The sequence below is a fragment of the Trifolium pratense genome, linkage group LG4 (assembly GCF_020283565.1).
Source record: "Trifolium pratense cultivar HEN17-A07 linkage group LG4, ARS_RC_1.1, whole genome shotgun sequence".
Classification (NCBI taxonomy): domain Eukaryota; kingdom Viridiplantae; phylum Streptophyta; class Magnoliopsida; order Fabales; family Fabaceae; genus Trifolium; species Trifolium pratense.
The window spans coordinates 13,030,914-13,042,432 of NC_060062.1; the positions used below are offsets into that span (position 1 = coordinate 13,030,914).

General features: G+C 30.2%; 1 protein-coding gene across 1 annotated transcript; it reads right to left on the bottom strand.

Annotated features, from left to right (window-relative positions):
- Nucleotides 1-8,494: 8,494 nt before the first annotated feature.
- On the bottom strand, nucleotides 8,495-9,292 carry LOC123922131 (pollen-specific leucine-rich repeat extensin-like protein 1). The gene has a single exon (XM_045974876.1). It carries the CDS (start codon nucleotides 9,290-9,292, stop codon nucleotides 8,495-8,497), a length of 798 nt encoding a protein of 265 aa, XP_045830832.1.
- Nucleotides 9,293-11,519: the final 2,227 nt, after the last annotated feature.

Consider the following 11,519-nt stretch of genomic DNA (forward strand, 5'->3'; position numbering starts at 1 on the left):
AGAATTTTTTTTTTAATAATAATTTGGTTCTTTGGTTGATTAAAAAAAATTGTATGCAAACAGATTCTAGATTTTCTTTATATAGACATCACTTCCTTCTAGATTATTGGATTTTCCTTCATAATCAGATTCTAGATTTTCTTCATCCACACAATCAATCCAAAGAAAAGATAAAGAGGAAAAAAGAAGAAACATACCAAGATTATTTTACCTAGTTTAGCCTAATTTGACCTGCGTATGGGGAGATAGCAGCTCTATTTGACCCTTCCTCCAATGATTCCTAGCTACTCAAGAAGTTTAACATGTGTTTTTCAACCGTAGAATCCAACCAAAAAAGCTCAACCCTTAGCCCTTTTATATAGGTTTGTTGTGTGACTAATATGGCTTTTTGCTCCACCTGCATGGCTGAATTCTTTGGCTCAAAACTCATTTTTTTCTCCTATGATAACCCTTGCATCCAATACCCACAAGTCAGACGGAAATGCAAAACACATGCCAAAAAGCAAATTAAGAGAAAATGAATATATTTTTGAGACTTACTTTTGCCACCTTACTGATTTGGGGGCGCGCCCTACGAATTTACCAATATATCTCTGTCCGCTACTTAAGTAGCGGATTCTACATAGGAGGACATTTTTTCCTCAAAAATCTCATTTTTATAACGTCCGCTACTTAAGTAGCGGACATTATAAAAACACCCTGCCAAGATTTTTACAACGTCCGCTACTTAAGTAGAGGATTTTGTCCGCTACTTAAGTAACGAACGTTATAAAAATCTTGGCAGGGTGTTTTTTCGTCAAAATTTTTCATTTTTATAACGTCTGCTACTTAACTAGCGGAAGGGTAAAATGGAACACGCGTAAGACGCACGAGTAACCTAACATAAGTGTTGGAACAAAATTGATTTAAAATTGTTGCCCCTAAATCCATTAAGGTTTTGATGATAACAAAGTATTAAATGTACAATTGGAGATACTAAAAATTTATTTTAAGTGTGCAGAACTTATATACAGGCAAGCTCTAAAGAAAGCTCAGAAGTTAATTCTCAGAGTTTCTCAGGAATTAAGAGGATAAGGATCTTCAGAAGTTATGTGCATCAGAGGATGAAGACATCAGGACTTGTTAAAGTTTGAAGTTAATCAAACTCTGATGTATATCTTGGGTTGTGTGAAGATTCGTATTTGAAGGTCAACTCTTTTACCAATGAAGAAAATGACCCTTCAACCTTGATCAGAACAGCTTCTTACATTTTGTCTGTCCTTAAGGGAGAACGTGACTTGTCTGGCTTCTTAGCTTAATAAGGAAAGTCTTCTCTGCACCTGGTCAAAGTTACTGAAACTCTTGTTTAGTTTTAGTAACATCCAAACTGCATCAAGACAGATACATGAAGACAAAATGTTATCTTCATCAACGGTCTGTTGTAACGACTCTTTTTACAGTATTATATAATAGAAGAAGTGAATTGCAACAACAACACACGCACGAACAATTCTTCATTCGCTAATACAAGCTCTCAACCTCTGAACTGATAATCTTACTCTTAGCCAAAATACTTTGAAGTCTTTGTGTACTCACTGTATTTATTCTTTAAGGTTCTTTAGAGAATTGTATTAATCTTACAAACTTTATTTACTTTATTAAGATTGAGAAGTCTCTTGCTGTGTGCTTGAGCATTGTGGTGAAGTCTCTTGCTAAGTGCTTGAGCAATTGTAATCTTGTGTGATTATAGTGAAATTTCTTGGAAGTGCAAGAGGACTGGACTACTCTCGTTTTGTGAGAGGAACCAATATAAATTCTCTGTGTGTTGTTTCTCTTTATCTCTTTACTTGCACTGTGATCGTTCTTGTTTATCCGCTGCTAAGAACTTGTGTGTTAAGTTGAAAAAGTTTTTAACTTACCAAAACACAATTCAACCCTCCCCCTCTTGTGTTTTCACACCTTCAATAAGTAATTTTCTATAATTTTTTTTCGGTAAGATGGATTTGGATTGTGATCTTGATCTTTAGACTTTCTTTATATAATTGGTAAAAGAATGACTTTGGATAAAAAAGACGCTTTTCGATAACAAACAATATTCTTCTTATTTTCAATTTATCTTTTTACGGTTTTTCAAGCTTTTACATGATATGCAAGAAAAACTTATGAGAAAAATAAGAATTTACTAACTTATACATTTCTTAAAGAAATTGCTTTAAAATAGATAACATTAACAATATATATTACAAAACTAAGGCTTCACTGGAGGAACCGGATCAGGTGATTGTTCTCGGTTCGGACCTGTAGGGACTTGCATTTTTATACCATGAATAAAATTGTAATCATTAGACCTTGTCATGGGAGGAACTGGATCAGGTGATTGTTTTTTGTTTGGACCTGTAGGAACTTGCCTTTTTATAACATGAATAAAATTGTCATCATTTGACCTTGCCACAGGAGGAACTGGATCTGGTGATTGTTTTGGATTTGGACCGGTAGGAACTTGCCTTTTTATACCATGAATAAAATTGTAATCATTAGACCTTGCCACGGGAGGAACAGGATCAGGTGATTGTTCTAGGTTTGGACCTGTAGGAACTTGCCTTTTTGTAACATGAATAAAATTGTAATCATTTGACTTGCTATGGGAGGAACTGGATCAGATGATTGTTCTCGGTTCGGACCTGTAGGGACATCCCTTTTGATTCAACGAACGAAAATGTAATCAACTAGCCTTGCCACGAGTGGAACTAGATCAGGAGATTGTTTTGGGTTTGGACCGGTAGGAATTGTTCTTTTGATGTCATTACTTTTTAGACGATCACTAAAAACATGAGAAATGAACAAGATAGTCATTGCGACAACCAAATAAATCTTAAATGTTTCCATTGAGTTTGAGTTTCATGTATGCGAAGATGATGTATAAATAACAAGACTATAGATAATTACTTTAAAAAAGAATTTTCACCTTTAAATGAGCGTTTAATTAAATTTGTTATGTATATATTTTATTTTTATATATTTTATATTTATAAGTATACATTTCAAAGTGATTTTCTCATTTTTATTTTCCATATGTTTTTCTATAACTAATTTTACTTATTCATTTGCATTTTATACCTATTAATTAATTAAAGTCATAGGAATATTATCACACCAATATTTGTCCATAAATATATTTATTCTCATATAATTACTATTTATTTGGTTCCAACAATATATTACTCACCTATCCATCATGTCCATATTATGTTCAAAAAGGATTTTTCTGTCGATAAATGTGTTAGTAACCTGTTGCTTTCCATATCTGTAAAATATGCATTTGGGACTGCTTATATCAATTAATTAAGTTTTTCAGATTCTTACTATATCTATATTCTATATAATATACATTTGATAGTTTGATTTTATCATTTATATTTTCTAACTATTTTTCTATAAATATTATCTCTCATCTCTTGTGCATTTTTTACGCAATAGCCATTAAAGACGTGCATCTTACGCAATTTTGGAATTTTTCTACTAAATTCGGGTGGGAGATTGTTGTAACATAGAATATACTAGTGTTTGTGAATTGAAAATACAAACTTGAATTTTAAATTAGATAGTAGCGTATACTAGTGCGTGTTATTTGATAATAATCATCAACTCTGACTTTAGTTAGTTTACACACACTATTTAGTTTCCAACGCTGAGTGCTAAATCCTTTGAAATAGAGTTTAGATCAGAAGACACATGTTTATAAGCACAATTTTTTTAGAAGCATTTGAGACTATCTTTCAGTTAGCGGGTCCATCGTGTTCAAAAAATATTTCTTTTAATCCATAACGTATTCAAAAACACAAAAACAATATACATACATACATACATATATATATATATATATATATATATATATATATATATATATATATATATATATATATATATATATATATATATATATATATATATATATATATATACCCCATAACGATTGTCTAGAATATCGATAGAAGTATACATGACGGAATCAGGATACAATAAAATTACATTGCATAAAGTCCAAATACATGGTTAGGATTACATAAATCCATGAAAGGGATTTGTAATTGAGCTAACAACTGCAATAATAAATAAGATAATTCTTGTAACAAAACTTGAACTCCATGATCCTCAGCCACGATGCTTCGCGCTTAACATGTTGTCTGGAAAAATAAGTAGGCGTGGGATAAGACTACTAAGACTCCATGATCCAACCAATTGTAAAATCAACACCTACAATCCAATTCATCATTGACATAACTTGCAGTTCTTAAACATAATTTTATCGCATTAATGAGCTTTGGGTTTAAGTAACTTCACCAAACACCTAATCTAAATTTTACATAATAAACAATGGGGAAGGGTTAGCTTATTTATGTATAATTCGTGCTCATCAATAAGGTTTTATGGACATTAGGAGTACAATGGGAATGCTAATACTCCAAAGTAATGTATCTATGACTTAATTACTAATGTCCTAATTAACACTATTGATAATAATTAAAGTTGGGTTGTTACAATATCTCTCATAATAATTTACACTTGAATCATATTTCTCATTTTATTTATTAAATATATACTATACTAACGTTTTTATTTACAGTCATATAATCTATACAAATTAAATCTTTAAAAAAGCATAAATAAATATAAAATTATTAACTTTAAAATGTTATTTCAGTTAAGACAATATTTAGCGTGTCGTGCTACGATCATGGGTAGGGCTTAAATTTCACGAGAAAGGTTGTACTCCAAAATTCTCTATGTTTGTTGGTGAATGAGCCTTTTAGCTCATTTTGGTGTCGTTTTGATTATTTTTTATTTTGTTGGGTTCAATAATTTTTCTTGTCTATTAAGACTTTTTTTACAAATTGTTTGAGGCATTTTTTGGATTGATGGCGTCAAAGCATCAACCTTCAATACTTTAACACTGTTTGTTGAATTAGAATTGCTTGCATCTTCACTTTTCACAAGCCGGATTCATCGTATTATAAAAAAATTTCGATATCCTGTTTAACATCCATGGTACTCACTTGAAATCTATGTAGTATGGGTACTCCTAAAATGGTGAAGTACCTGTATCGGGTACGTATCGGTACAACTTGAAGTTTGAGAAATACTATTGACTTGATGTATGATGTGATTCGGAAGAAAAAAAATAATATATGCAACTAGAGGAGAAATATAAAATTAAATATGAAAATTAAGAGAAAATGAATATATTTTTTTACGGTAAGATGAATTTGGATTGTGATCTTGATCTTTATACTTACTATATATAATTGGAAAATGGATGACAGTCGATAAAAAAAAGCTTTTTGATAACAAAGAATATTCTTCTTATTTTCAATTTAACTTTTCACGGTTTTTCAAGCTTTTACATGATATCTAAGAAAACCTTAAGAGTGGAATTTACTCACTTATACATTTCTTAAATAAATTGCTTTGAAACATAGATAACATCAACAACATATATTACAAAACTAAGGCTCTATCGGAGGAACCGGGTCAGGTGATTGTTCTGAATTTGGACCTGTAGGAACTTGTCTTTTTATACCATGAATAAAATTGTAATCATTTGACCTTGCCACGGGAGGAACTGGATCAGGTGATTGTTCTGCGTTTGGACCTGTAGGTACTTGCCTTTTTATAGCATGAATAAAATTGTAGTCATTAGACCTTGCCACGGGAGGAACTGGATCAGGTGATTGTTCTGCGTTTGGACCTGTAGGTACTTGCCTTTTTATAACATGAATAAAATTGTAATCATTTGACCTTGCCATAGGAGGAACTGGATCAGGTGATTGTTCTTGGTTTGGACCTGTAGGAACTTGCCTTTTTATAGCATGAAGAAAATTGTAATCATTTGACCTTGCCATAGGAGGAACTGGATCAGGTGATTGTTCTGCGTTTGGACCTGTAGGAACTTGCCTTTTTATAACATGAATAAAATTGTAATCATTTGACCTTGCCACAGGAGGAACTGGATCCGGTGATTGTTCTGAGTTTGGACCTGTAGGAACTTGCCTTTTTATAACATGAATAAAATTGTAATCAACTAACCTTGCCATGGGTGGAACTGGATCCGGTGATTGTTCTGCGTTTGGACCTGTAGGAACTTGCCTTTTGATGTCGTAACTTGTTAGACGATCACTAACAACATGAGAAATGAACAAGATAGTCATTACGACAACCAAATAAATCTTAGATGTTTCCATCTCTTGAGTTTGAGTTTCATGTATGCAAAGATGATGTATAAATAACAAGACTATAGGTAATTGCTTTAAAAAAGAATATTCACCTTTAAATGAGCGTTTAATTAAATTTATTATGTATATATTTTATATTTATATTTATATATTTTATATTTATAAGTATACATTTCAAAATGATTTTCTCATTTTTATTTTCCATATGATTTTCTATAACTAATTTTAATTTCTTTTTCATTTGAATTTTATACCTATTAATTAATTAAAGTCATAGGAATATTATCTCACCAATATTTGCCAATAAATACATTTATTCTCATTAATTATTATTTATTTGCTTCCAACAATATATTACTCACATGTCTATCATGTCCATATTATGTTCAAAAAGGATTTTTCTTTCGATAAATGTGTTAGTAACCTGTTACGTATTCCATATCAATTAATTAAGTTTTTCAGATTCTTACTATATCTATATTCTATATAATATACATTTGAGACTTTGATTTTATCATTTATATTTTCTAACTATTTTTCTATAAATATTATCTCTCATCCTTGTGCATTATTTACGCAGTAGCCATTAAAGACGTGCATCTTACGCAATTTTGGTGGGAGATTGTTGTAACATAAAATGTGAATTGAAAATACCAACTTGAGTTTTAAATTGGATAGTAACGTATACTAATTCATGTAATTTGAAAATAATTATCAAGTCTGACTTTAGTTAGTTTACACACACTACTAACTTCCAACGTTGAGTGCTAAATCATTTGAAATAGAGTTTAGATTAGAAGACACATGTTTATTAGCACAATTTTTGTAAAAGCATTTGAGACTATCTTTCAATTAGCGGGTCCATCGTGTTCAAAAAATATTTCTTTTAATCCATAACGTATTCAAAAACAATATTTATATCTGTCTATATCTCTCATAATAATTTACACTTGAATCATATTTCTCTTTTATTTATTAAATATATACTATACTAACGTTTTTATTTACAGTCATATAATCTATACAAATTAAATCTTTAAAGAAGCATAAATAAATATAAAATTATTAACTTTAAAATGTTATTTCAGTTAAGACAATATTTAGCGTGTCGTGCTACGATCATGGGGAGGGCTTAAATTTCAAGAGAAATGTTGTACTCCAAAATTCTCTATGTTTGTTGGTGAATGAGCCTTTTAGCTCATTTTGGGGTCGTTTTGATTATTTTTTATTTTGTTGGGTTCAATAATTTTTCTTGTCTATTAAGACTTTTTTTTACTAATTGTTTGAGGCATTTTTTGGGTTGATGGCGTCAAAGCATCACCCTTCAATACTTTAACACTGTTTGTTGAATTAGAATTGCTTGCATCTTCACTTTTCAAAAGCCGAAATCATCGTATTATAAAAAAATTTCGATATCCTCTTTAACATCCATGGTACTCACTTGAAATATTTGTTCATTTTTCCACGTTGGGCACAACTAGTTGTGAAAATTAACCCTTGTTCGACACCAATAAGAACAAGAGTGGAGCAAATATCAATGACATATAAACTAAACAGTCCAAGTAATTAATAATTAATTCAACCAAGAACAGATATAGATCCATATGTGTAAAAAAGTCCACACAATCAATCAAAGGGAAAAAGATAAAGTGGAAATAAGAAGAAACACACCAAATATGTTTAACATGTATTTCTCAACCATAGAAACCAACCAAAAAAACTCAACCCATAAGTCCTTTTATATAGGTTTGCTGTGTGTGGGACTAATATGGCTTTTTGCTCCACCTGCATGGCTGAAATCCTTGGCTAAAAACTCATTCTTTCTCCAATGATAACCCCTTGCATCCAATGTGGAAATGCAAAACACTTTTGCCAAAAGAAAATATTTGCACATAACTTACAACTTGAAGTTTGAGAAATACTATTGACTTAATGTATGATGTGATTCGGAAGAAAAAAAATAATATATGCAACTAGAGGAGAAATATAAAATTAAATATGAAAATTAAGAGAAAATGAATATATTTTTTTACGGTAAGATGGATTTGGATTGTGATCTTGATCTTTATACTTACTATATATAATTGGAAAAGGAATGACAATGGATAAAAAAACGCATTTTGATAACAAACAATATTCTTCTTATTTTCAATTTAACTTTTCACGGTTTTTCAAGCTTTTATATGATATCAAAGAAAACCTTACGAGTGGAATTTACTAACTTATACATTTCATAAAGAAATTGCTTTGAAATATAGATAACATCAACAACATATATTACAAAACTAAGCCTCTACCGGAGGAACCGGGTCAGGTGATTGTTCTGGATTTGGACCTGTAGGAACTTGTCTTTTTATACCATGAATAAAATTGTAATCATTTGACCTTGCCATGGGAGGAACCGGATCAGGTGATTGTTGGGAGTTTGGACCTGTAGGTACCTGCCTTTTTATAGCATGAATAAAATTGTAATCATTAGACCTTGCCACAGGAGGAACTGGATCAGGTGATTGTTCCGCGTTTGGACCTGTAGGTACCTGCCTTTTTATAGCATGAATAAAATTGTAATCATTAGACCTTGCCACGGGAGGAACTGGATCAGGTGATTGTTCTGCGTTTGGACCTGTAGGTACTTGCCTTTTTATAACATGAATAAAATTGTAATCATTTGACCTTGCCATAGGAGGAACTGGATCAGGTGATTGTTCTTGGTTTGGACCTGTAGGAACTTGCCTTTTTATAGCATGAATAAAATTGTAATCATTTGACCTTGCCACAGGAGGAACTGGATCAGGTGATTGTTCTGCGTTTGGACCTGTAGGAACTTGCCTTTTTATAACATGAATAAAATTGTAATCATTTGACCTTGCCACAGGAGGAACTGGATCCGGTGATTGTTCTTGGTTTGGACCTGTAGGAACTTGCCTTTTTATAACATGAATAAAATTGTAATCAACTAACCTTGCCATGGGTGGAACTGGATCAGGAGATTGTTCTGGGTTTGGACCGGTTGGAACTGTTCTTTTGATGTCGTAACTTGTTAGACGATCACTAACAACATGAGAAATGAACAAGATAGTCATTACGACAACCAAATAAATCTTTGATGTTTCCATCTCTTGAGTTTGAGTTTCATGTATGCAAAGATGATGTATAAATAACAAGACTATAGGTAATTGCTTTAAAAAAGAATATTCACCTTTAAATGAGCGTTTAATTAAATTTATTATGTATATATTTTATATTTATAAGTATACATTTCAAAGTGATTTTCTCTTTTTTATTTTCCATATCTTTTTCTATAACTAATTTTACTTTCTTGTTCATTTGCATTTTATACCTATTAATTAATTATCACACGCCCATAAATATATTTATTCTCATTTAATTATTATTTATTTGCTTCCAACAATATATTACTCACCTATCCATCATGTCCGTATTATGTTTAAAAAGGATTTTTTTGTCGATAAATGAGTTAGAAAACTGTTACTTATTCCATATCTATAAAATATGGGTAAATGATCATTTACCCCCCTGCAAAATAAGCAAATTTTCGTTTACCCCCCTGCACAGATTTTTTTTCTGTTTACCCCCTTGCAAAAAATAGATTCCCTCATTTCGCCCCCTGGGTGTACAACAGGACAAATGACTATGCAAACCTGTTGACGTGGCTTGTACATGTGGAAAAAATCATTTATATTTATTTTTTAAATTCCACGTCAGATAATATTTTTTTAAAAAAATAAAGAATAATTTTTTTCCTACAAAATAAAAAAAAAATTCTGTTTTTTTTCCCCAAAATTTTTTTTAAAAATTCCTACAAAAAAAATTAATTTTTTTCATATAAATGATTTTAAAAAAATTTCCAACAAAAAAAAATTCCTCCCAAAATAAAGATTTACTCCGAAATAAAGTTTATTTCCGAAATAAAAATTTTAAAGATATATTTTTAAACTTTTTGAATTAAAAAAAACATAATCTTTATTTTTTAAAAATAAAACTTTATTTTTTGTTATTCTCTTTGAATTAAAAAAAATAGAAAAAGATTTTCAAAAAAAATATAAAATAGAAAAACAAGTTTTATTGGTGTTTTCCTCTTCTATCAAAACCATTTGCCCTAAAACTAGAAAAATATAAAGAAGCAGAAGACAATAATGAAGTAGAAGATGATTTCGGCGATTGAAGAAGACGACGACGAATACAATCATGACGGTGGAAGGAAACGATTACGGCGAAGATTTTGTTTTTTTTAATTCAAAAAGATTTGAAAATAAATCTTTATTTTTGGAGTAAAATAAGAAAATTCGTTTTTTATTTTATTTTAGGAAAAAAATACTCAATAATTTTGTACGAAAAAAAAAAGTTATTTCTAGGAAATGTTTTTTAAATTTTTTTTAAAAAAAAACAAAATTCGTTTTTTAAATTTTGTAGGAAAAAAAATATTTTATTTTTATTTTTTGAAAAAAATAATATCTGACGTGGAATTTAAAAATAAATATAAATGATTTTTTTCCATGTGTACAAGCCACGTCAGCAAATTTGCACATTCACTTGTCCTGCTGTACACCTAGGGGGCGAAATGAGAGAATCTATTTTTTGCAGGGGGGTAAACAGAAAAAAAATTTGTGCGGGGGGGTAAACGAAAATTTCCTTATTTTGCAAGGGGGTAAATGATCATTTACCCATAAAATATGCATTTGAGACTGCTTATATCAATTAATTAAGTTTTTCAGATTCTTACTATATCTATATTCAATATAATATACATTTCAGACTTTGATTTTATCATTTATATTTTCTAACTATTTTTCTATAAATATTATCTCTCATTTCTTGTTCATTTTTTACTCAATAGCCATTAAAGACGTGCATCTTACGCAATTTTGGAATTTTTCTATTAAATTCGATCGGGTGGGAGATTGTTGTAACATAGAATATACTAGTGTATGTGAATTGAAAATACAAACTTGAGTTTTAAATTGGATAGTAGCGTATACTAGTTCGTGTAATTTGAAAATAATCATCAACTCTGACTTTAGTTAGTTTACACACACTATTAGCTTCCAACGTTGAGTGCTAAATCATTTGAAATAGAGTTTAGATCAGAAGACACATGTTGATAAGCACAATTTTTGTAAAAGCATTTGAGACTATCTTTTAGTTAGCGGGTCAATCGTGTTAAAAAAATATTTCTTTTAATCCATAACGTATTCAAAAACAATATTTTTATATCTGTCTATATCTCTCATAATAATTTAAACTTGAATCACATTTCTCATTTTATTTATTAAATATATACTATACTAA